The following is a 27301-nucleotide window of genomic DNA, read 5'->3' on the forward strand; positions in this document are numbered from 1 at the left end:
AGATTGCTGGCGCAGCCGCCACACCGCACAATGTACACAGAGCTGGAGGCAAAGCCGAAACGTTAGCTATAAGAGGCAGAGACCGATCAATGGTTTCACCTTGGAGGCATCACCACCGGGGTGCGGCACATGCACATTTTGTTGCAATACCTATAAAGCTTTTGTTAAAAAAAAAATAGCACCTTAAATTGACCTGTATTCTCTGTAAATAGATTTATCAGGGACCCGCCTATTAAACATGGCCGCTCCCAGCATGTGTGGTCATATTATTCATGAGCGGCGATGATCTGATCACACTATACTGTACAGGCGGTAAGAATGGTTATCTGCTGCCATCTGGTGGCTGTAGGTAGGTACTGCATTGAAGTCAATAACACAGAACATATAGTATATATCCTATACAACTCCATCTGGGGTTATCATCCATGTTACCTGCAGTATATCACTGCTCACCAGACAGAATACAAGGGAGGCTAAAGTCTGGGAAAGAACAGCTTTATAAACATGAACAACGCCTCCAACAGGCCAAACAGATCTCAGAACAGAAATACAAGAAAACACCACATGGATGAAACGAGGAAGGATTTCTGGCTATGGACCCTGTTACCGTGGCCGCTGGAGGGCGTATTAAGGGGGATGAGGCCCTGAGACATTAAGGCCTGAGAGTGTACAGATAACCGCGTGCTCAACGTGCAGTGCCTTGTCTCACCACTAGGGGCAGCAGCATCCTCTGTCCCACAGAGTCATTCCCCACCTCAGAGCAACAATAATTTATATAGACAGTATAAGGGCAGTGGACCCACGCCGGCCCATGTGGGAGAGCGCTCAGCCATCTGTAGTGCGGAGGTGGGTGGGGGAGGGGCGAGGCACCATCATCCTCATCCCACCATGATGCTGAACCCGCAGTGAAATTTATTCTTCCAGTGGTTCATAAAAGCCCCAAGGGCCAAGGTGACCGGCAGAGGGGGCAGCTTCTTCTCCAGGACGCCCCCCACACACCACGAACTGTCCACAGACCCTTTAAATACCACATTGGCCTTGGGGATAATCAGGTGGTAACCAAAGGCGAAGGACGTCTCCTGCAGCCGGGTATTGGCTTCAAACTCCACCCCGACCTGGATCTGGAGAGAGGAGAAGGATATATTATACCAGCTCATATCCATATAGTACTATATAGGCTCCTATAATATAAAATATCTAATATAACATAGTGTCATAGTATAATACAGTGTCAGCTAGTATAGTATAATACAGTGTCAGCTAGTATAGTATAATATAGTGTCAGCTAGTATAGTATAATATAGTGTCAGCTAGTATAGTATAATATAGTGTCAGCTAGTATAGTATAATATAACAGTGTCAGCTAGTATAGTATAATATAGAGTCAGCTAGTATAGTATAATATAACAGTGTCAGCTAGTATAGTATAATATAACAGTGTCAGCTAGTATAGTATAATATAATATAAGTGTCAGCTAGTATAGTATAATATAGTGTCAGCTAGTATAGTATAATATAACAGTGTCAGCTAGTATAGTATAATATAACAGTGTCAGCTAGTATAGTATAATATAATATAAGTGTCAGCTAGTATAGTATAACATAGTGTCAGCTAGTATAGTATAATATAGTGTCAGCTAGTATAGTATAATATAGTGTCAGCTAGTATAGTATAATATAGTGTCAGCTAGTATAGTATAATATAGTGTCAGCTAGTATAGTATAATATAGTGTCAGCTAGTATAGTATAATATAGTGTCAGCGAGTATAGTATAATATAGTGTCAGCTAGTATAATATAATATAACAGTGTCAGCTAGTATAATATAATATAGTGTCAGCTAGTATAGTATAATATAGTGTCAGCTAGTATAGTATAATATAACAGTGTCAGCTAGTATAGTATAATATAACAGTGTCAGCTAGTATAGTATAATACAGTGTCAGCTAGTATAGTATAATATAGTGTCAGCTAGTATAGTATAATATAGTGTCAGCTAGTATAGTATAATATAGTGTCAGCTAGTATAGTATAATATAGTGTCAGCTAGTATAGTATAATATAGTGTCAGCTAGTATAGTATAATATAACAGTGTCAGCTATTATAGTATAATATAGTGTCAGCTAGTATAGTATAATACAGTGTCAGCTAGTATAGTATAATATAGTGTCAGCTAGTATAATATAATATAGTGTCAGCTATTATAGTATAATATAGTGTCAGCTAGTATAATATAACAGTGTCAGCTAGTATAATACAATATAGTGTCAGCTAGTATAGTATAATATAACAGTGTCAGCTAGTATAGTATAATATAACAGTGTCAGCTAGTATAGTATAATATAGTGTCAGCTAGTATAGTATAATATAGTGTCAGCTATTATAGTATAATATAGTGTCAGCTAGTATAGTATAATACAGTGTCAGCTAGTATAGTATAATATAGTGTCAGCTAGTATAGTATAATATAGTGTGTGCTAGTATAGTATAATATAACAGTGTCAGCTAGTATAGTATAATATAACAGTGTCAGCTAGTATAGTATAATATAGTGTCAGCTTGTATAGTATAATATAGTGTCAGCTAGTATAATATAATATAGTGTCAGCTAGTATAGTATAATATAGTGTCAGCTAGTATAATATAATACAGTGTCAGCTAGTATAGTATAATATAACAGTGTCAGCTAGTATAGTATAATATAGTGTCAGCTAGTATAGTATAATATAGTGTCAGCTAGTATAGTATAATATAGTGTCAGCTAGTATAGTATAATATAGTGTCAGCTAGTATAGTATAATATAGTGTCAGCTAGTATAGTATAATAGTGTCAGCTAGTATAGTATAATATAACAGTGTCAGCTAGTATAGTATAATATAGTGTCAGCTAGTATAGTATAATATAACAGTGTCAGCTAGTATAGTATAATAGTGTCAGCTAGTATAGTATAATATAGTGTCAGCTAGTATAGTATAATATAGTGTCAGCTAGTATAGTATAATATAGTGTCAGCTAGTATAGTATAATAGTGTCAGCTAGTATAGTATAATATAGTGTCAGCTAGTATAGTATAATATAGTGTCAGCTAGTATAGTATAATATAGTGTCAGCTAGTATAGTATAATATAGTGTCAGCTAGTATAGTATAATATAGTGTCAGCTAGTATAGTATAATACAGTGTCAGCTAGTATAGTATAATATAGTGTCAGCTAGTATAGTATAATATAGTGTCAGCTAGTATAGTATAATATAGTGTCAGCTAGTATAGTATAATACAGTGTCAGCTAGTATAGTATAATATAGTGTCAGCTAGTGTAGTATAATATAGTGTCAGCTAGTATAGTATAATATAGTGTCAGCTAGTATAGTATAATATAACAGTGTCAGCTAGTATAGTATAATATAACAGTGTCAGCTAGTATAGTATAATATAGTGTCAGCTAGTATAGTATAATATAACAGTGTCAGCTAGTATAGTATAATATAGTGTCAGCTAGTATAGTATAATATAGTGTCAGCTAGTATAGTATAATATAGTGTCAGCTAGTATAATATAATATAGTGTCAGCTATTATAGTATAATATAGTGTCAGCTAGTATAGTATAATATAACAGTGTCAGCTAGTATAGTATAATATAACAGTGTCAGCTAGTATAGTATAATATAGTGTCAGCTAGTATAGTATAATATAGTGTCAGCTATTATAGTATAATATAGTGTCAGCTAGTATAGTATAATACAGTGTCAGCTAGTATAGTATAATATAGTGTCAGCTAGTATAGTATAACACAGTGTCAGCTAGTATAGTATAATATAGTGTGTGCTAGTATAGTATAATATAACAGTGTCAGCTAGTATAGTATAATATAGTGTCAGCTAGTATAGTATAATATAGTGTCAGCTAGTATAGTATAATACAGTGTCAGCTAGTATAGTATAATATAGTGTCAGCTAGTATAGTATAATATAGTGTCAGCTAGTATAGTATAATATAGTGTCAGCTAGTATAGTATAATAGTGTCAGCTAGTATAGTATAATATAGTGTCAGCTAGTATAGTATAATAGTGTCAGCTAGTATAGTATAATAGTGTCAGCTAGTATAGTATAATATAACAGTGTCAGCTAGTATAGTATAATATAAAAGTGTCAGCTAGTATAGTATAATATAACAGTGTCAGCTAGTATAGTATAATATAAAAGTGTCAGCTAGTATAGTATAATATAGTGTCAGCTAGTATAGTATAATATAGTGTCAGCTAGTATAGTATAATATAGTGTCAGCTAGTATAGTATAATATAGTGTCAGCTAGTATAGTATAATATAGTGTCAGCTAGTATAGTATAATAGTGTCAGCTAGTATAGTATAATATAGTGTCAGCTAGTATAGTATAATATAACATAGTGTCAGCTAGTATAGTATAATATAACAGTGTCAGCTAGTATAGTATATAGTGTCAGCTAGTATAGTATATAGTGTCCGCTAGTATAGTATACTAGTGTCAGCTAGTATAGTATAATATAGCTGTCAGCTAGTATAGTATAATATAGTGTCAGCTAGTATGTATACTATAGTGTCAGCTAGTATAGTATAATATAGTGTCAGCTAGTATAGTATAATATAACAGGTCAGCTAGCTTATAGTATCACAGTGTCAGCTAGATAGTATAATATAGTGTCAGCTAGTAGTATAATTAGTGTCAGCTAGTATAGTATAATATAGTGTCAGCTAGTATAGTATAATATAGTGTCAGCTAGTATAGTATAATATAATATAGTGTCAGCTATTATAGTATAATATAGTGTCAGCTAGTATAGTATAATATAGTGTCAGCTAGTATAGTATAATATAACAGTGTCAGCTAGTATAGTATAATATAGTGTCAGCTAGTATAGTATAACATAGTGTCAGCTAGTATAGTATAATATAGTGTCAGCTAGTATAGTATAATATAGTGTCAGCTAGTATAGTATAATATAGTGTCAGCTAGTATAGTATAATAGTGTCAGCTAGTATAGTATAATATAGTGTCAGCTAGTATAGTATAATATAGTGTCAGCTAGTATAGTATAATATAGTGTCAGCTAGTATAGTATAATATAGTGTAGCTAGTATAGTATAATATACAGTGTCAGCTAGTATAGTATAATATAGTGTCAGCTAGTATAGTATAATATAGTGTCAGCTAGTATAGTATAATATAGTGTCAGCTAGTATAGTATAATATAGTGTCAGCTAGTATAGTATAATATAGTGTCAGCTAGTATAGTATAATATAGTGTCAGCTAGTATAGTATAATAGTGTCAGCTAGTATAGTATAATATAGTGTCAGCTAGTATAGTATAATATAACAGTGTCAGCTAGTAGTATAATATAACAGTGTCAGCTAGTATAGTATAATATAGTGTCAGCTAGTATAGTATAATATAGTGTCAGCTAGTATAGTATAATACTAGTGTCAGCTAGTATAGTATAATATAGTGTCAGCTAGTATAGTATAATATAGTGTCAGCTAGTATAGTATAATATAGTGTCAGCTAGTATAGTATAATAGTGTCAGCTAGTATAGTATAATATAGTGTCAGCTAGTATAGTATAATATAACATAGTGTCAGCTAGTATAGTATAATATAACAGTGTCAGCTAGTATAGTATAATATAGTGTCAGCTAGTATAGTATAATAGTGTCAGCTAGTATAGTATAATAGTGTCAGCTAGTATAGTATAATATCAGTGTCAGCTAGTATAGTATAATATAGTGTCAGCTAGTATAGTATAATATAAGTGTCAGCTAGTATAGTATAATATAGTGTCAGCTAGTATAGTATAATATAAGTGTCAGCTAGTATAGTATAATATAGTGTCAGCTAGTATAGTAATAATATAGTGTCAGCTAGTATAGTATAATATAGTGTCAGTGCTAGTATAGTATAATATAACAGTGTCAGCTAGTATAGTATAATATAACAGTGTCAGCTAGTATAAGTATAAATATAGTGTCAGCTTAGTATAGTATAATATCGTGTCAGCTAGTATAGTATAATATAGTGTCAGCTAGTATAGTATAATATAGTGTCAGCTAGTATAAGTATAATACTAGTGTCAGCTAGTATAGTATAATATAACGTGTCAGCTAGTATAGTATAATATAGTGTCAGCTAGTATAGTATAATATAGTGTCAGCTAGTATAGTATAATATAGTGTCAGCCTAGTATAGTATATATAGTGTCAGCTAGTATAGTATAATAGTGTCAGCTAGTATAGTATAAGTATATAACAGTGTCAGCTAGTATAGTATAATATAGTGTCAGCTAGTATAGTATAATATAGTGTCAGCTAGTATAGTATAATATAGTGTCAGCTAGTATAATATAATATAACAGTGTCAGCTAGTATAGTATAACACAGTGTCAGCTAGTATAGTATAATATAGTGTCAGCTAGTATAGTATAACATAGTGTCAGCTAGTATAGTATAATATAGTGTCAGCTAGTATAGTATAATATAGTGTCAGCTAGTATAGTATAATATAGTGTCAGCTAGTATAGTATAATATAGTGTCAGCTAGTATAGTATAATATAGTGTCAGCTAGTATAGTATAATATAGTGTCAGCTAGTATAGTATAATATAGTGTCAGCTAGTATAGTATAATATAGTGTCAGCTAGTATAGTATAACATAGTGTCAGCTAGTATAGTATAATATAGTGTCAGCTAGTATAGTATAATATAGTGTCAGCTAGTATAGTATAATATAATATAGTGTCAGCTAGTATAATATAATATAGTGTCAGCTAGTATAGTATAATATAGTGTCAGCTAGTATAGTATAATATAGTGTCAGCTAGTATAGTATAATATAGTGTCAGCTAGTATAGTATAATATAACAGTGTCAGCTAGTATAATATAACATAGTGTCAGCTAGTATAATATAACAGTGTCAGCTAGTATAGTATAATATAGTGTCAGCTAGTATAGTATAATATAGTGTCAGCTAGTATAGTATAATATAGTGTCAGCTAGTATAGTATAATATAGTGTCAGCTAGTATAATATAATATAGTGTCAGCTAGTATAGTATAATATAACAGTGTCAGCTAGTATAGTATAATATAGTGTCAGCTAGTATAGTATAATATAGTGTCAGCTAGTATAGTATAATATAGTGTCAGCTAGTATAGTATAATATAGTGTCAGCTAGTATAGTATAACATAGTGTCAGCTAGTATAATATAACATAGTGTCAGCTAGTATAATATAATATAGTGTCCAGCTAGTATACTATAATATAACATAGTGTCAGCTAGTATACTATAATATACATAGTGTCAGCTAGTATAGTATAATATAACAGTGTCAGCTAGTATAGTATAATATAGTGTCAGCTAGTATACTATATATAACAGTGTCAGCTAGTATAGTATAATATAGTGTCAGCTAGTATAGTATAATATAACATAGTGTCAGCTAGTATAGTATAATATAGTGTCAGCTAGTATAGTATAATATAATATAGTGTCAGCTATTATAGTATAATACAGTGTCAGCTAGTATAGTATAATACAGTGTCAGCTAGTATAGTATAATATAACAGTGTCAGCTAGTATAGTATAATATAGAGTCAGCTAGTATAATATAATATAGTGTCAGCTAGTATAGTATAATATAGTGTCAGCTAGTATACTATAATATAACAGTGTCAGCTAGTATAGTATAATATAGTGTCAGCTAGTATAGTATAATATAACATAGTGTCAGCTAGTATAGTATAATATAGTGTCAGCTAGTATAGTATAATATAATATAGTGTCAGCTATTATAGTATAATACAGTGTCAGCTAGTATAGTATAATATAACAGTGTCAGCTAGTATAGTATAATATAGAGTCAGCTAGTATAATATAATATAGTGTCAGCTAGTATAGTATAATATAGTGTCAGCTAGTATAGTATAATATAATATAGTGTCAGCTAGTATAGTATAATATAGTGTCAGCTAGTATAGTATAATATAGTGTCAGCTATTATAGTATAATATAGTGTCAGCTAGTATAGTATAATATAACAGTGTCAGCTAGTATAGTATAATATAGTGTCAGCTAGTATACTATAATATAGTGTCAGCTAGTATAATATAATACAGTGTAAGCTAGTATAATATAACAGTGTCAGCTAGTATAGTATAATATAGTGTCAGCTAGTATAGTATAATATAGTGTCAGCTAGTATAGTATAATATAGTGTCAGCTAGTATAGTATAATATAGTGTCAGCTAGTATAATATAATATAGTGTCAGCTAGTATAGTATAATATAACAGTGTCAGCTAGTATAATATAACATAGTGTCAGCTAGTATACTATAATATAACATAGTGTCAGCTAGTATAATATAACAGTGTCAGCTAGTATAGTATAATATAGTGTCAGCTAGTATAGTATAATATAGTGTCAGCTAGTATAGTATAATATAGTGTCAGCTAGTATAGTATAATATAGTGTCAGCTAGTATAATATAATATAGTGTCAGCTAGTATAGTATAATATAACAGTGTCAGCTAGTATAGTATAATATAGTGTCAGCTAGTATAGTATAATATAGTGTCAGCTAGTATAGTATAATATAGTGTCAGCTAGTATAGTATAATATAGTGTCAGCTAGTATAGTATAACATAGTGTCAGCTAGTATAATATAACATAGTGTCAGCTAGTATAATATAATATAGTGTCAGCTAGTATACTATAATATAACATAGTGTCAGCTAGTATACTATAATATAACATAGTGTCAGCTAGTATAGTATAATATAACAGTGTCAGCTAGTATAGTATAATATAGTGTCAGCTAGTATACTATAATATAACAGTGTCAGCTAGTATAGTATAATATAGTGTCAGCTAGTATAGTATAATATAACATAGTGTCAGCTAGTATAGTATAATATAGTGTCAGCTAGTATAGTATAATATAATATAGTGTCAGCTATTATAGTATAATACAGTGTCAGCTAGTATAGTATAATATAGTGTCAGCTAGTATAGTATAATATAACAGTGTCAGCTAGTATAGTATAATATTACAGTTTTAGCTAGTATAGTATAATATAGAGTCAGCTAGTATAATATAATATAGTGTCAGCTAGTATAGTATAATATAGTGTCAGCTAGTATAGTATAATATAATATAGTGTCAGCTAGTATAGTATAATATAGTGTCAGCTAGTATAGTATAACATAGTGTCAGCTAGTATAGTATAATATAGAGTCAGCTAGTATAATATAATATAGTGTCAGCTAGTATAGTATAATATAGTGTCAGCTAGTATAGTATAATATAGTGTCAGCTAGTATAGTATAATATAACAGTGTCAGCTAGTATAGTATAATATAACAGTGTCAGCTAGTATAGTATAATATAACAGTGTCAGCTAGTATAGTATAATATAACAGTGTCAGCTAGTATAGTATAATATAACAGTGTCAGCTAGTATAGTATAATATAGTGTCAGCTAGTATAGTATAATATAGTGTCAGCTAGTATAGTATAATATAGTGTCAGCTAGTATAGTATAATATAGTGTCAGCTAGTATAGTATAATATAGTGTCAGCTAGTATAGTATAATATAACAGTGTCAGCTAGTATAGTATAATATAGTGTCAGCTAGTATAGTATAATATAGTGTCAGCTAGTATAGTATAATATAGTGTCAGCTAGTATAGTATAATATAGTGTCAGCTAGTATAGTATAATATAGTGTCAGCTAGTATAGTATAATATAATATAGTGTCAGCTAGTATAGTATAATATAACAGTGTCAGCTAGTATAGTATAATATAGTGTCAGCTAGTATAGTATAATATAGTCAGCTAGTATAGTATAATATAGTGTCAGCTAGTATAGTATAATATAGAGTCAGCTAGTATAGTATAATATAGTGTCAGCTAGTATAGTATAATATAGAGTCAGCTAGTATAGTATAATATAGTGTCAGCTAGTATAGTATAATATAGTGTCAGCTAGTATAGTATAATATAATATAGTGTCAGCTAGTATAGTATAATATAGTGTCAGCTAGTATAGTATAATACAGTGTCAGCTAGTATAGTATAATATAGTGTCAGCTAGTATAGTATAATATAACAGTGTCTGCTAGTATAGTATAATATAGTGTCAGCTAGTATAGTATAATATAGTGTCAGCTAGTATAGTATAATATAATATAGTGTCAGCTAGTATAGTATAATATAGTGTCAGCTAGTATAGTATAATATAGTGTCAGCTAGTATAGTATAATATAGTGTCAGCTAGTATAGTATAATATAACAGTGTCAGCTAGTATAATATAATATAGTGTCAGCTAGTATAGTATAATATAGTGTCAGCTATTATAGTATAATATAGTGTCAGCTAGTATAGTATAATACAGTGTCAGCTAGTATAGTATAATATAGTGTCAGCTAGTATAGTATAATATAGTGTCAGCTAGTATAGTATAATATAGTGTCAGCTATTATAGTATAATATAACAGTGTCAGCTAGTATAGTATAATATAGTGTCAGCTAGTATAGTATAATATAGTGTCAGCTAGTATAGTATAATATAGTGTCAGCTAGTATAGTATAATATAGTGTCAGCTAGTATAGTATAATATAGTGTCAGCTATTATAGTATAATATAACAGTGTTAGCTAGTATAGTATAATATAGTGTCAGCTAGTATAGTATAATATAGTGTCAGCTAGTATAGTATAATATAGTGTCAGCTAGTATAATATACACAGTCTACCGCCATGTGATATCATTCTGTATACCATGAAGTATGGCGGGCAGCACTGTGCACATCCAGCATGATGTGACTGGTGTCTTATATCCCTGTATTATTAGGGGTTAGTGGCCCTTTAATCCCAGGTCTCACCTGTTCGTTTGCTTTATGATAGTAGCTGGCGTGGGCTCCGCCATATCCGATATTCAGAGTTGCCACCCAGTTCTGGGCTAGAGGTAAACACAAGAGGAAAGTCACATGGGGACAACCCGTGTATCAATGACCGATATCTGAGGCAGCGGCAAATCCTCCTGCACAACGTCCAATAGTCAGCCTCGGCCCAGCGCCCTGACTGCTGCTCTCCCGCTCTTCCCATAGGGCGGCAGGACCTCTCCCTCACAGGGCACCGGACCATCAGGATTTTGTCACCACTATTTCATGCAATATTAAAGTGTTTCTGTCATATAAAAGGCTTTTGATGTATCACTCCAGTCTTCCAGTACTTATCAGCTGCTGTATGTCCTGCAGGAAGTGGTATATTCTTTACAGTCTGACACAGTGCTCTCTGCTGCCACCTCTGTCCATGTCAGGAACTGTCCAGAGCAGGAGAGGTTTTCTATGGAAATTTGCTGCTGCTCTGGACAGTTCCTGACATAGACAGAGGTGGCAGCAGAGAGCACTGTGTCAGACTGGAGAGAATACACCACCTCCTGCAGGACATACAGCAGCTGATAAGGACTGGTAGACTGGAGATTTTTAAATAGAAGTAAATTACAAATCTCCGGCACCAGTTGACTTGATTGGTGAAATTAGGGAGAAGCACTCGGCTAAGCGCTTTTCTCCTCGCTGCAGAGGACGGGCTCATAGACTTTTTATAGAATCCAGAGGAGAAATGCACCACGACCTCACAGGAGAAACCCGCACCCCGACCTCACAGGAGAAACCCGCACCCCGACCTCACAGGAGAGAAACCCGCACCCTGACTCGAAACTGACATTTCAAAAGCTGTAAATGACACCAACACTGTACGGCCGTGTTCACACATCGTCAAAATGACTGATTGTTATAAAGTAATGGACGTCCATAGCCATAATATATCAGACATATTGCACTGATCACATGACCAGGTCTCCCTTTATCTATTACCGTACCGGAGTATTTTCCTGCTAAAGTCAAGATGGCTCCTTCTTCTCCCATCCGCTGGTGATAGACCAGCTCTCCGCCCAGGACCAGCTGGGGAGTGATGCTCTGAAGGAAATGTGTCACCAGGATCACTGCCAGCAAAGAGAGGACAAGTGAAGGTGAGTCCTGGAAATGGTGGACGGAACAAGGGTAATCAGGGATGGGGAACCTCCAGCCCGCCAGCTGCTGCAAGACTACAACTCCCATCATGCCTGGAGGGGGGGAGGTTCCTCATCGCTGGTCTAATCCTGGTAACCCTGCCACCTGCTGATACAATACAGCAATGGGAGCGGGAGGCTGGATGGGACTGGTCACCTGATTCGTTGAGGATGTCGGGGTTCCCCAGGGTCAGGGTCCCCGTACAGTCGTCCCCCCTATACTCTGCGTCAACTTGCCAGGTAAGGAATTTGGAGTGATGAGTCTGCAAAAAAAAAAAAAACAAAGCCACAATTCACACCCATCACCCAGCTTTCCTAGACTTCTGAAAGGCAAATCTACCCAGTCCTATAGTCCCTACTCTCTTATATAGAAGAGTGAGAAAGCATGGCGGCCTTGCAAGTCTGTGTCACCCAGCTTTACCATCATCTTGATTCAGAAGAGCTGGGTGACACTGCAGAGGCAGTATTATGGCAGCCATATTGGTTTTCAGATGACTTGTCAGGGTTACACCTGGATTACCTGGAACACGGCTTTGGATCGGACGCGCTCGGCCAAGAGACAGGCGGCCTGTGCGTTGAGGCTTCCTGCGTTGTCCATATCTCCGGTCAGCAGAGGGAATGTCTGGAGGAAGAGAGAAAGGGACGTCTCATCATCCTGGCCTCTGATTGGCTGGCACGGTGACCCCTGATTTTATATATATATATATATATATATATATATATATATATATATATATATGTATATATATATATATATATATATCTCTGTACCTCGTTGGTGCCGGGTTGGGCGTCTCCAATGTACTTGGTGATGAAGTGATAGCCGGAAAGGCCGATGGTGCTCATGTGAATCTGATGGCTGACCTGAGGGCAGAAGAGGGTTAATCACAGCATCCTCCTTAAAGGGGATCTCTACTTTCTTGCAACTAAAAAGTTCTGCATTCCTCTAATATTCTAAGCGATTGTCAGGATCCCTGTCCGCTGTCTGTGGCGGCAGCGGTACTGATCATGTGATCGTCTGCACTGAACGCGTGTAACAAACCATCCAATGTGAGAAGTATTGGGGTTGCCATTCACTGACAGCAAGAGGAGGATCTAGAAAATGGGGAAGAGATCAAGGAGCAAGTCTGTAAGAAAGTCATCAGGTACCTGAAAGTGGCTGCTGAGGTTCTTATTGATGATCAGCTTCATCCCCTCCATCTGCTGCGGGAAAACCTCTGCAGGAGAAAGACAGGACTGATCGACTCATCCACATCCATGAGGAGCTCCCCTTTAAGGACTGTGTAATCCCCCCATCTCTGTGCAACTCTCATCTAAGTTTTATGTAGTATTTTCCCTCATGTGAAGCTCCCCTTTAAGCTTCAAGTAGTTCCCCTATCATTCATGAGCTTTTAAAGTGTCGCTGCCGTTTACATATATATATATATATATATATATACACACTGTATATATATATTATTTATTTTTTATTTTTTTGCAGAAATCAATAGTCCAGGCGATTTTAAGAAACGTTGTAATTGGGTTTATTAGCCGAAAAATTCATTTTTATCATGAAAAAGCAGTTTGAAGCTCTCCCCCTGTCTTCATGGTTTTCTATGGAGAGGGGAGGGGTGGAGGGAGATGAGGAACCAAAACAGGACAACAAAGAGTTAATTTACAGCTACATCACTGGGCTATCTCCTCTAAAGTCAGCACTAACCTCTCTGACCTCTGAATACCAGCTTTCACACGGCTCCTACTGTGTAATCCTTTGTTCTCTGCTCTCTGCTGGTGACTAATCTCCCTCCTCCCCCCTCCCCTCTCCATAGGTTACACCGGGCCCGACTGATGTAAAAGAGTCGGGATTTCCTGATAACGAGCAGTGAATGAGAGAGAGAGGAGGGAGGGGGGGGGGGGGCCTGGGGAAAGTCTTTTTGAATGCAGATAATGGCATATTTGCCTAATAAACCCAATTACAAAGTTTCTTAAAATCGCCTGGACTATTCATTTCTGCAACAACAACAACAACAAAAAAAACCGACAGTGACACTTTAAAGGAAAAGTCCGGCGGAAAGTTATAAATGGGGGAACATATAAAGACTTATACTCCCCCGTCCTCATGCCCCCGCAGTGCTGCTATACCGCTCCTGGATCCCCACCGGACTTCTGCAGCTCCTGACCCTGTAATGTCACCACTCGGCTATGTGGGTCATACGATGTAGGAAATGGAGGAAAACAGGAAGCGGTAGGCTGTCAGGATGCTGGCGGTGCTGCAGCTGCGGGGGCACAGGTAAGTATGCTTCTTTAGAGCAAATGTACCATCAGTAAATTAGCTTTAAGGTTTCCACATGGATAGAACGGCGCTGATGCAGAGAAGCCGCAGACGCTGTCCTTTTATTGAACTGCAGCCCGTTTCCTGCGTATGGCGTCGTTCTATTAGAATCAGTGGAGCCGCATCATAGAGGGGTGGGGGTTTCTTACCACTGGGGGCGTCTGGCTCGCCTCCATGCTTCACCCCTGTCTGATCCCTAGGAATAGAACGGCGCTGTAAAGTGAATGTACTGATGTTACATTCGCTTTAATATGTTTCCACCAGCCCCTGCCTGCCTGTGATTTTAAACCTTCAGACAGAGTTCCCCTTTAAGCCTTGTGCAGTTTCCCTCTCAATCAGTCGCAGGAACGGGGGAACTATCTACACTGTATGGGTATATGCACATGGAGTAATTCTGGCAGAAAACTCGCCTCCCTCTCCGCCGGCTCCATAGACTCCATTATACGGTCGGACAGATTTCGCTGTCCGGCCAAAGAACTGACATGACAATTCTTTAGGTGGACGACGGTATATGCCCGACCATATAATGGAGTCTATGGAGGCGGCGCAGAGGGAAGCAGGAGCGCGCTGAGTTTTCCGCCAGAATTACTCCGTGTACATATACCCTATGAATACAGAGGTGGCACCATGCAAATGTGCCCATTGCTTCATTTCAACGGGGGACACCTGTTCTGATGGTAGTCCCCTGTGGAGCCCCCCTTTAAGCCCAGTGGACATTACCTTTGCAGTTCTTGTGCAGCTCATCAAAGCTCCCCGGGTTAGGTAAAGCGGCCCGCCTCCGCCTCATCCACCAGGAGTAACTGGGGGGCGGCAGAGCAAAGACGTTGCCCATGGCGGTATTATTGCGTCCAGTGTAGAGTGAGGGTGTGGTGCGCTGGTCACTGCTCAGGCCGCTCCTGATAACAGCTTGCTGGTACCCATAAACGGGAGGGGGTCCCCAACATGTTCACCTCCACCAGAGCGAAGAAGAGACCTGCAAGAAGAGAGATAAATGGTGAAAACCAATCCTAACAAGAGACAATGGTAAAAAACAATCCTAACTAGGGAAACGAATGGTGGAAACCAATCCTGCCGAGAGACAAACGGTGGAAACCAATTCTAACAAGGGAGCGAATGGTGGAAACCAATCCTAACAAGGGAGACGAATGGTGGAAACCAATCCTAACAAGGGAGACGAATGGTGGAAACCAATCCTAACAAGGGAGACGAATGGTGGAAACCAATCCTAACAAGGGAGACGAATGGTGGAAACCAATCCTAACAAGGGAGACGAATGGTGGAAACCAATCCTAACAAGGGAGACGAATGGTGGAAACCAATCCTAACAAGGGAGACGAATGTTGGAAACCAATCCTGACGAGAGACAAACGGTGGAAACCAATTCTAACAAGGGAGCGAATGGTGGAAACCAATCCTAACAAGGGAGACGAATGGTGGAAACCAATCCTGACGAGAGACAAATGGTGGAAACCAATCCTGACGAGAGACAAATGGTGGAAACCAATCCTGACGAGAGACAAATGGTGGAAACCAATCCTGACGACAGACAAATGGTGAAAACCAATCCTGACGACAGACAAATGGTGGAAACCAATCCTGACGACAGACAAATGGTGAAAACCAATCCTGACGACAGACAAATGGTGGAAACCAATTCTAACAAGGGGGCGAATGGTGGAAACCAATCCTAACAAGGGAGACGAATGGTGGAAACCAATCCTAACATGAGATAAATGGTGGAAACCAATCCTAACAAGGCAGACGAATCGTGGAAACCAATCTTAACCAGGTAGATGAATGGTGGAAACCAATTGAAACGAGGAAGCGAATGGTGGAAACTAATCCTGACAAAAAGCGTGAGTCAATATGGCGGCATCAGTATCGTCCCGTCACCCTGGTAACCTGCACAGGGAATAGTGCACGGATATAAGGGCCTAAACCCATGATGTAAAAATAAGCTGGCGGTAATTCCATATACCGGCTCAGGTACGATACTCCCCAAGTCCTTTATTCCATCTCACGCATTGCCTGAGGGTGTGCGGAGCCATAACACCTTCCCCTGAAGGATAACCGGTAATAACTTCTAATAACCATGTGTCTGATATCCCAGGAGAGCGCTGGCCGGTCACCACTGAGGGGGCTGCTCCTCCATAGGCTTCTCCTGCCCTCACTTTCCTCCAATTCATGTCACCAGAGTGATAGCAGCCATTGGAACTCCTGGCAGACTCCGACGGGAGTGACGTCACGAACAGCACGGCGGCCATGTCTAGTGTGGGCAGAAGGTTAAAGTGAGAGCTGTTGTCCTGACAACCGAGTTATTGGAAGGAGGAAGAGGGTGTCCGGGGACCATGAATTAAAGATGAGGGAGTCCCTTCTGCCCATGAACTAGGTAAAGGGGGCGGGTGCTGCCATGGCAACAAGTTAGAACGCGTGATCAGGAAGGTCACGTGATCCGCTACGCCCCTGGAGATGTGGCCTAGCCCTTTAAGAATGTTCCGCCCACACTTGACGTATCGGGGCTGTGATTGGTTGTTCCCGTCAGACCCCTTACTTCCGGTTTTGGGGCAGGCAGGTGGTGGAGCAAGGTGTCCCCGGGAAGAGAGGGTGGAGGAGCGGCCGGAGCTGGTCAGGACAGTGCCGGGGCTGAGGCCTGGACGGACGGAGAGCTGACGGAGCCGGGGGAGGTCATAGGCTGTGCTCATCATCTGTATCTCTGAGGAACTACAACTCCCGGCATGCCCTGCCGCTGTAAGGTAGCACATCCCGTGTATGGTCTCTGCTATAGCCGTACAGGGCCCGGCCATTGGCTGCCAGGTTATGCTGAGCCTTGTGGTGTCTGCCGTCTGTCACTCTGCTGCTGTGTGTATATAACTCATGTATGTTTATTATACGTGTATAACTGATGGGCTGCCTGTGTATCCAACTCATGTATCTAAGCTCTTGGGTTATTATACGTGTATAACTGATGGGCTGCCTGTGTATCCAACTCGTGTATCTAAGCTCTTGGGTTATTATACGTGTATAACTGATGGGCTGCCTGTGTATCTAAGCTCTTGGGTTATTATACGTGTATAACTGATGGGCTGCCTGTGTATCCAACTCATGTATCTAAGCTCTTGGGTTATTATACGTGTATAACTGATGGGCTGCCTGTGTATCCAACTCATGTATCTAAGCTCTTGGGTTATTATATAGGTATAACTGATGGGCTGCTTTGTGTATCTAAGCTCTTGGGTTATTATTATATAGGTATAACTGATGGGCTGCTCTGTGTATCTAAGCTCTTGGGTTATTATATGTGTATAACTGATGGGCTGCTCTGTGTATCTAAGCTCTTGGGTTATTATATGTGTATAACTGATGGGCTGCTCTGTGTATCTAAGCTCTTGGGTTATTATTATATAGGTATAACTGATGGGCTGCTCTGTGTATCTAAGCTCTTGGGTTATTATGTATAACTGATGGGCTGCTCTGTGTATCTAAGCTCTTGGGTTATTATTATATAGGTATAATTGATGGGCTGCTTTGTGTATCTAAGCTCTTGGGTTATTATATAGGTATAACTGATGGGCTGCTCTGTGTATCTAAGCTCTTGGGTTATTATATAGGTATAACTGATGGGCTGCTTTGTGTATCTAAGCTCTTGGGTTATTATTATATAGGTATAACTGATGGGCTGCTTTGTGTATCTAAGCTCTTGGGTTATTATTATATAGGTATAACTGATGGGCTGCTCTGTGTATCTAAGCTCTTGGGTTATTATTATATAGGTATAATTGATGGGCTGCTTTGTGTATCTAAGCTCTTGGGTTATTATATAGGTATAACTGATGGGCTGCTCTGTGTATCTAAGCTCTTGGGTTATTATATAGGTATAACTGATGGGCTGCTCTGTGTATCTAAGCTCTTGGGTTATTATTATATAGGTATAGCTGATGGGCTGCTCTGTGTATCTAAGCTCTTGGGTTATGTATAACTGATGGGCTGCTCTGTGTATCTAAGCTCTTGGGTTATGTATAACTGATGGGCTGCTCTGTGTATCTAAGCTCTTGGGTTATTATTATATGTGTATAACTGATGGGCTGCTCTGTGTATCTAAGCTCTTGGGTTATGTATAACTGATGGGCTGCCCTGTGATTCCACCAGGTGACGGCTTTGCTGGGGAAGATGTGGCAGCGTTCACCTGAGGATGGTGGTCTGTGAGAGGTCGGTGGTCTGTGAGAGGTCGGTGGTCTGTGAGAGGTCGGAGCCCCAGGAGAGGTGAGTGTACCGCAACTGTCTGTGATACAATGTATATAATCACTGCATTGCCTTAGATCCCCTTAAGACCGGTCACTGGTCTGGGGCTCTTCAGCTTCTAGCCGTTTGTGTCAGGGCATGCTGGGAGTTGTAGTTCTTCAGCAGTTGAGAGTTCTATGTGTATCTGGGGCCCCCAGCTCTGCCCCCCTCCCCCATAGAAGCTGGAGGTAAATATTGATTCTTGTTTTGCCCCCCCCCCCCCCCCCCCCCCCCCCCGATTTGCATTCCTGAGGGCAGTTCCTGAATACAATAGCCCCTTATGATAATCCTTTCCTGTGTGCTACAGAGGAAGTGTCCATCAGTCACACATTCTTAAAGGGTTAATCAGAGCAATGTACAGGATCACCAGCCTTAAAGGGATTCCTGGCTCCTGGACACCTAGATGAGACGCCTCAGATAATGCAGAGCCGGAAAAGCTACATAGGAGAGAAGTGACGCTGGAATAGGTTACTCATAAGCCGAGCAATGTGCTCATCACCGGCCTATAACCTGGAGCAGGACCGGCCAGTTCCCTCCTGATGGGGAGCGTGTCATGTGTATCCATGTATACAGGATAGCAGGACTGGGGATATATACCAGCATGCTCCATATCACTGTATACAGGAGATATATAGATAGATCGATCTATCTTGTACAAGCTTGCTCCTTATCACTGTATACAGGAAACATCCCGGTTGTACCAGCTCTGTATATACACTGCTCAAAAAAAATACAGGGACCCATCAGATAACCCCTCCTCGATCTGAAAAAAAACTTCTCAGTGATACTTTGTTCTGTAAAAAGCTGAATGTGCTGACACCAACATCCCACACACATAATCACTGTAATCCCATGTATTACCCAATGGCGGCCTGGAGGTGGCGTCACACACAGAATGACAGTATATATATATAAAATATAATATATATATATATATGTGTGTGTGCAGCTTCCACCTGCCTGTATGACCTCCCTACAAGGCCCGGGCATGCTCCTGATGAGGTGTCTGTATGACCTCCCTACAAGGTCCGGGCATGCTCCTGATGAGGTGTCTGTATCACCTCCCTACAAGGCCCGGGCATGCTCCTGATGAGGTGTATGACCTCCCTACAAGGCCCGGGCATGCTCCTGATGAGGTGTCTGTATGACCTCCCTACAAGGCCCGGGCATGCTCCTGATGAGGTGTCTGTATGACCTCCCTACAAGGCCCGGGCATGCTCCTGATGAGGTGTCTGTATGACCTCCCTACAAGGCCCGGGCATGCTCCTGATGAGGTGTCTGTATGACCTCCCTACAAGGCCCGGGCATGCTCCTGATGAGGTGTCTGTATGACCTCCCTACAAGGCCCGGGCGTGCTCCTGATGAGGTGTATGACCTCCCTACAAGGCCCGGGCATGCTCCTGATGAGGTGTCTGTATGACCTCCCTACAAGGCCCGGGCGTGCTCCTGATGAGGTGTCTGTATGACCTCCCTACAAGGCCCGGGCATGCTCCTGATGAGGTGTCTGTATGACCTCCCTACAAGGCCCAGGCATTCTCCTGATGAGGTGGCTGTATGACCTCCCTACAAGGCCCGGGCATGCTCCTGATGAGGTGTATGACCTCCCTACAAGGCCCGGGCATGCTGCTGATGAGGTGTCTGTATCACCTCCCTACAAGGCCCGGGCATGCTCCTGATGAGGTGGCTGTATCACCTCCCTACAAGGCCCGGGCATGCTCCTGATGAGGTGGCGGATGGTCCCCTGAGGGATCTCCTCCTGGACCTGGACTAAAGCAGCCGCCAACTCCTGGACAGTCTGTGCTGCAATGTGACGTTGGTGGATGGAGGAGACATGATGTCCCCGACGTGCTCAATGGGATTCAGGTCTGGGGAATGGGCGGCCAGTCCATAGCCCCACTGCCTCCATCTTGTAGGAACTGCTGACACTCCAGCCACATGAGGTCTAGCATTGTCCTGCATTAGGAGGAACCCCAACCGCACCAGCATATGGTCTCACAAGGGCTCTGAGGGTCTCCGTATCTAATGGCAGTCAGGCTACCTCTGGCAGCACATGGAAGGCTGTGCGGCCCCCAAAAGAAATGCCCCCCCACACACCATTACTGACCCCCTGCCAGACCGCTCATGCTGCAGAATGTTGCAGGCAGCAGATCGCTCTCCATGGCGTCTCCAGACTCTGTACCATCTGTCACATGTGCTCAGTGTGAACCTGCTCTCATCTGTGAGGAGCACAGGGGGCGCCAGTGGTGAATCTGCCAATCCTGGTGTTCTCTGGTAAATGCCAAGCGTCCTGCACGGTGTTGGGCTGTGAGCACAACCCCCATCTGTGGAGGCCGGGCCCTCATACCCTCCTCATGGAGTCAGTTTCTAATTGTTTGTGCAGACACATGTACATTAGTTGCTGCTGGAGGTGATTTTGCAGGGCTCTGGCAGAGCTCCTCCTGTCCCTCCTTGCACAAAGGTGGAGGTAGCGGTCCTGCTGCTGGGTTGTTGCCTCCTTCATGTCTTCTTGTGTACCGGCCTGTCTCCTGGTAGTGCCTCCAGCCTCTGGACACCACACTGACAGACACAGCAAACCACCTTGCCTCAGCTCGCATTGATGTGCTATCCTGGATGAGCTGCACTACCTGAGCCACTTGTGTGGGTTGTAGAGTCTGCCTTATGCTACCACAAGTGTGAAAGTAGCAACATTCAAAAGTGACTGAAATATCAGCCAGAAAGCCCAGGTAGTGAGAAGTGGTCTGTGCTCCCACCTGCAGGGCCCTCCGTTATAGAGGGGGTCTTGCTAATTGCAGGTGACAGTGATTGTCAGTCAGTGCTGCTTCCTCAGTGGACAGTCTGATGTCACAGAAGTTTGACTTACTTGGAGTTATATTGTGTTAAGTGTTCTCTTTATTTACTTTTTTTTTTGAGCAGTGTGATTGATATATATACACAGGAGATCTACACAGGAGATCCCCAGGTTATACCAGCTGTACATATATAATTATATACAGTATATACCCAGGTTATACCAGCTGTACATATATAATTATACACAGGAGATACCCAGGTTATACCAGCTGTACATGTATAATTATATACAGGAGATCCCCAGGTTATACCTGCTGTACATATATAATTATATACAGTGTATACCCAGGTTATACCAGCTGTACATATATAATTATATACAGGAGATCCCCAGGTTATACCAGCTGTACATATATAATTATATACAGTATATACCCAGGTTATACCAGCTGTACATATATAATTATATACAGGAGATCCCCCAGGTTATACCAGCTGTACATATATAATTATATACAGTATATACCCAGGTTATACCAGCTGTACATGTATAATTATCTGTAGGTTGTATGTGGGGTCTGGGCTGTTCTCTGTATATAACCGCTGTGTCTCTGCAGGTGTAAAGGTCTCATCTGATGGGAAACATGGAGGACAAGAGGAACATCCAGATCATAGAATGGGAGCACCTGGATAAGAAGAAGTTCTATGTGTTTGGGGTGTGTATGACCATGATGATCCGGGTCAGCGTTTACCCCTTCACTCTCATCCGGACGCGGCTTCAGGTGCAGAAGGGGAAGAGTCTCTACAACGGGACGTTTGACGCCTTTGTGAAGATCCTGAGGTCGGAGGGAGCGGCCGGACTGTACCGCGGTTTCCTGGTCAATACGTTCACCCTGATCTCGGGACAGTGCTACGTCACCACCTATGAACTCACCCGCAAATACGTGTCCGGCTACAGCAGCAGCAACACTGTGAAATCTCTGGTGGCGGGAGGCTCAGCCTCGCTGGTGGCACAGAGCATCACCGTGCCCATCGATGTGGTGTCCCAGCACCTGATGATGCAGCGGGTGGGCGAGAGTATGGGGAGGTTCCGGGTCAGAGCCGCCGACAGGAAACAGGCTGTGATGTTCGGACAGACCAAGGATATCATCGTCCAGATCTTCAGGGCAGATGGTCTGAAGGGATTCTACCGAGGTTACGTGGCCTCACTGCTCACCTACATCCCAAACAGCGCCGTCTGGTGGCCGTTCTACCATTTCTACGCAGGTAGGTCCTAAGGACAGTACACAGTAATTTATAACAGTGATGACATCACGAGATCAGCGGTGACATCACTGAGAATACAGCCTATCCATCACTAGAGATCAGTGACATCACTGAGAATACAGCCTATCCATCACTAGAGATCAGTGACATCACTGAGAATACAGCCTATCCATCACTAGAGATCAGTGACATCACTGAGAATACAGCCTATCCATCACTAGAGATCAGTGACATCACTGAGAATACAGCCTATCCATCACTAGAGATCAGCAGTGACATCACTGAGAATACAGCCTATCCATCACTAGAGATCAGCGGTGACATCACTGAGAATACAGCCTATCCATTACTAGAGATCAGTGACATCACTGAGAATACAGCCTATCCATCACTAGAGATCAGTGACATCACTGAGAATACAGCCTATCCATCACTAGAGATCAGCGGTGACATCACTGAGAATACAGCCTATCCATTACTAGAGATCAGTGACATCACTGAGAATACAGCCTATCCATCACTAGAGATCAGCGGTGACATCACTGAGAATACAGCCTATCCATCACTAGAGATCAGCGGTGACATCACTGAGAATACAGCCTATCCATCACTAGAGATCAGCGGTGACATCACTGAGAATACAGCCTATCCATCACTAGAGATCAGCGGTGACATCACTGAGAATACAGCCTATCCATCACTAGAGATCAGCGGTGACATCACTGAGAATACAGCCTATCCATCACTAGAGATCAGCGGTGACATCACTGAGAATACAGCCTATCCATCACTAGAGATCAGCGGTGACATCACTGAGAATACAGCCTATCCATCACTAGAGATCAGCTGTGACATCACTGAGAATACAGCCTATCCATCACTAGAGATCAGTGACATCACTGAGAATACAGCCTATCCATCACTAGAGATCAGCAGTGACATCACTGAGAGTACAGCCTATCCATCACTAGAGATCAGTGACATCACTGAGAATACAGCCTATCCATCACTAGAGATCAGTGACATCACTGAGAATACAGCCTATCCATCACTAGAGATCAGCGGTGACATCACTGAGAATACAGCCTATCCATCACTAGAGAGCAGTGACATCACTGAGAATACAGCCTATCCATCACTAGAGATCAGTGACATCACTGAGTATACAGCCTATCCATCACTAGAGATCAGCAGTGACATCACTGAGAATACAGCCTATCCATCACTAGAGATCAGCAGTGACATCACTGAGAATACAGCCTATCCATCACTAGAGATCAGCAGTGACATCACTGAGAATACAGCCTATCCATCACTAGAGATCAGCAGTGACATCACTGAGAATACAGCCTATCCATCACTAGAGATCAGCGGTGACATCACTGAGAATACAGCCTATCCATCACTAGAGATCAGCGGTGACATCACTGAGAATACAGCCTATCCATCACTAGAGATCAGTGACATCACTGAGAATACAGCCTATCCATCACTAGAGATCAGCAGTGACATCACTGAGAATACAGCCTATCCATCACTAGAGATCAGTGACATCACTGAGAGGCTCCGTTAAGCCAATGCTGTGCTGTATGATGCAGGTCGCGTTCGGTCAGTGACTCACTCTCTCTGTCTCTTTCAGAGCAGTTATCCCGCCTGTCCCCTAAGGACTGTCCTCACCTCCTGCTCCAGGCCATCTCCGGCCCACTGGCAGCGGCCACAGCATCCACCATCACCAATCCAATGGACGTCATAAGGGCGCGTGTTCAGGTAATGTTATGGTGCCAGGGACTCTTTTACTTGGGGCAGTCTAATAAATCTGCAGTCATGAATGTGGTAGAGATCCCCGCCCTGTGTGATCACTGACTAAGTAATACGTATATAATACCATTCTGCTGATCCTAAGCTACAGGATGTCCTCTATTCCAGTCACATCCACAGCTGGATTCATAATTCACCATATTATCTGCTTAGTGCTGATGAATATCTAGCAGAACTAGGAGTGCAGCTCTGGAGGATGTGACTGGAGTGTAATACCTGGTAATGTGACTGATCATAATACAGTTGAATCTGCAGTTGACTTCTCCTCTATCGCCCCCCAGATGTCTCTTCGTTATATTTACCAGTTTGTGGATTAAACACCATACACCTCACCAGGGTCCAAAGTCCCAGATCACTGACATTTATCCTGACACGTGATGTTTACACCAGGAGGGGGCACTACAACCCCCCCCCCCCCCAAATATACACCCAACAGCACTAGATGGAACTGTGTTCATGTACGATATACTACATAGGAGCAGTATTATAGTAGTTATATCCCTGTATATAGGAGCGGTATTATAGGAGTATATCCCTGTATATAGGAGCAGTATTATAGTAGTTATATTCCTGTATATAGGAGCAGTATTATAGTAGTTATATCCCTGTATATAGGGGGCAGTATTATAGTAGTTATATCCCTGTATATAGGGGGCAGTATTATAGTAGTTATATCCCTGTATATAGGAGCAGTATTATAGTAGTTATATCCCTGTATATAGGGGGCAGTATTATAGTAGTTATATTCCTGTATATAGGGAGCTGTATTATAGTAGTTATATTCCTGTATATAGGAGCAGTATTATAGTAGTTATATCCCTGTATATAGGGAGCAGTATTATAGTAGTTATATTCCTGTATATAGGGAGCAGTATTATAGTAGTTATATTCCTGTATATAGCGGGCGGTATTATATTAGTTATATCCCTGTATATAGGAGCAGTATTATAGTAGTATATCCCTGTATATAGAGGGCAGTATTATAGTAGTTATATTCTTGTATATAGGAGCAGTATTATAGTAGATATAGTCCTGTATATAGAAGCAGTATTATAGCAGTTATATTCTTGTATATAGGAGCAGTATTATAATAGTTATATTCCTGTATATAGGAGCAGTATTATAGTAGTTATATCCCTGTATATAGGGAGCAGTATTATAGCAGTTATATTCTTGTATATAGGAGCAGTATTATAATAGTTATATTCCTGTGTTTTTTCTTTCCCTCCTCGTGCAAGCCCTCGGAGAGGTAGGGGGGTAGGGTGAAGGGTTCTGTGTGATACAAATAAAGTTGCCCTTTTAGTGTAGAGGTAGGATGGGGAGGGGAAGGGAATAGGGTGGGTGTTATACTTTGTATTAATGTGGTTTTCATTGTCTGGATAACTTTATAATGTTTTAAATTTTTATTTTGATTACAAAAACATGTTTACAAGGATGACAAGTTATGAAATTTACCTGAATAAATGACACTTAACCAAAAAAAAAATATATATATGTTTTTCTGATTGCAGGTGGAAGGTAAAAGCTCCATTATAAGCACGTTTCGGCAGCTCATGGCTGAGGAGGGTCCCTGGGGTCTGACCAAAGGCCTCTCTGCTCGGATTATCTCGGCCACCCCCTCCACCATTGTTATAGTAGTGGGCTATGAGACTCTGAAGAAGCTGAGCCTACGCCCTGAGCTGGTGGACTCTAGACATTGGTGACTGTGTATATAGGGGTGGTACTATATCTACGTGTATATTTGGGTGATGCACCCATGATAGATGCTGGATCTGCAGGACTGATGAAAATCCACTGGAGTGTACACAACATGTGTATATATTTATTTTCTGTAATGTGCACAAGGACGGTATATTGTACAGTGTGGATATGGGGGCGCTCTCTGATCATGAACACCACTTCTTCTCCTGCACTGGGGCTGCCGGCCGTCCCCTGGGATTGCACCACCACCCACCTGCATCCACTTGGGGAGGTTCCAGTATGGTCATGTCCATCGCTGCCCTGCGGGATCATGGATTATGGGACAGCCAGTGGCTGCCTGAGCCACTTTTTTTATTCCTTTATTTAAACAGAAGAGAAATGTTATGTTTTTAGAAGGATCTATAGATTTTTATACAGAGCTCTATTCAAGTTTTATTTAATTTTTATGTGATTTTGCCAAATCTGGGGGACGAGTTTACACGAGGTCAGCGAGGGCTTCACCTCCTCTACTGATACAATTATTATTCTATTGGTTTCCATCCATGTATAAGTTTATTTTTTTAAAATGGTTATGTAATAATTGGCCGCGCGGCGGGGTCTGCGGGTTAGTAAACCTGAGGTTGATCAGATAATTGTGGAGGGATTGATAAGCTCCGTACCTCATGTGACCCCTTCTTGTACCTGTCTGTGAGGTGATTGGCTATATGTATACTAATATTGTGAGTTGTGTACATACTGTGAGCGCTCCATATACTGTGACACTGACGGGAGAGCTGGATGTTCTACAAGGGAATGACCTGGTTACCCGCACATCCCATTAACCCTTTATCTTGTGTTGCCTAAGGTGAACCCTTTTTCAGTGCGTTATTAAATGTAACTACAAGAAAAGGCTAAAAAAGTTTTAGAATTTTTTTTTTGGCACATATAGCGTTACCTGCAATATACTCTTATATATATATATGTTACACATATAGCGGTATAGTGCTCCACGCTCCCTCTGTACCAATATTTGTTCTTTTCTCTGGTC

The 27301-nt window shown here is 40.5% G+C and overlaps 2 protein-coding genes across 5 annotated transcripts; one reads left to right on the forward strand and one right to left on the reverse strand.

Annotated features, from left to right (window-relative positions):
* Window positions 1-462: 462 nt before the first annotated feature.
* Window positions 463-16794, reverse strand: TOMM40L (translocase of outer mitochondrial membrane 40 like). Its single transcript, XM_069950701.1, has 9 exons — window positions 16513-16794; window positions 15142-15394; window positions 13260-13327; window positions 12882-12974; window positions 12631-12732; window positions 12268-12373; window positions 11922-12044; window positions 10924-11000; window positions 463-1121 (listed from the first exon to the last, which is right to left on the reverse strand). Exons 2-9 carry the CDS (start codon window positions 15251-15253, stop codon window positions 879-881), a joined length of 924 nt encoding a protein of 307 aa, XP_069806802.1. The 5' UTR covers window positions 15254-15394; window positions 16513-16794; the 3' UTR covers window positions 463-878.
* On the forward strand, window positions 16737-27190 carry SLC25A44 (solute carrier family 25 member 44). 4 transcript variants are annotated; one of them, XM_069950700.1, is made up of 5 exons: window positions 16737-16810; window positions 18568-18681; window positions 22107-22755; window positions 24395-24522; window positions 26085-27190. In XM_069950700.1, the coding sequence occupies exons 3-5, from the start codon at window positions 22125-22127 to the stop codon at window positions 26274-26276; spliced, it is 951 nt and encodes a 316-aa protein (XP_069806801.1). In that variant the 5' UTR covers window positions 16737-16810; window positions 18568-18681; window positions 22107-22124; the 3' UTR covers window positions 26277-27190. The 4 variants fall into 4 exon arrangements, with proteins under 4 accessions (XP_069806801.1, XP_069806798.1, XP_069806799.1 ...); XM_069950697.1 differs by lacking the exon at window positions 16737-16810 and adding an exon at window positions 16960-17174; XM_069950698.1 differs by lacking the exon at window positions 16737-16810 and adding an exon at window positions 16960-17169.
* Window positions 27191-27301: the final 111 nt, after the last annotated feature.

The sequence above is a fragment of the Dendropsophus ebraccatus genome, chromosome 13 (assembly GCF_027789765.1).
Source record: "Dendropsophus ebraccatus isolate aDenEbr1 chromosome 13, aDenEbr1.pat, whole genome shotgun sequence".
In the NCBI taxonomy this organism is placed as follows: domain Eukaryota; kingdom Metazoa; phylum Chordata; class Amphibia; order Anura; family Hylidae; genus Dendropsophus; species Dendropsophus ebraccatus.

Bases quoted from the DNA above. Each gene is read 5' to 3' on its own strand.
- TOMM40L (XM_069950701.1), bottom strand. From the start codon at position 15,253: ATGGGCAACGTCTTTGCTCTGCCGCCCCCCAGTTACTCCTGGTGGATG. The intron at 12,733-12,881 runs GTACAGAGATAT...CTCTTCCTCCAG, and splicing joins CCCAACCCGGCACCAACGAG to ACATTCCCTCTGCTGACCGG. The intron at 12,374-12,630 runs GTAATCCAGGTG...TTTTTTTTGCAG, and splicing joins GATCCAAAGCCGTGTTCCAG to ACTCATCACTCCAAATTCCT.
- SLC25A44 (XM_069950700.1), top strand. From the start codon at position 22,125: ATGGGAAACATGGAGGACAAGAGGAACATCCAGATCATAGAATGGGAG. The intron at 22,756-24,394 runs GTAGGTCCTAAG...TGTCTCTTTCAG, and splicing joins GTTCTACCATTTCTACGCAG to AGCAGTTATCCCGCCTGTCC. The intron at 24,523-26,084 runs GTAATGTTATGG...TTCTGATTGCAG, and splicing joins TCATAAGGGCGCGTGTTCAG to GTGGAAGGTAAAAGCTCCAT.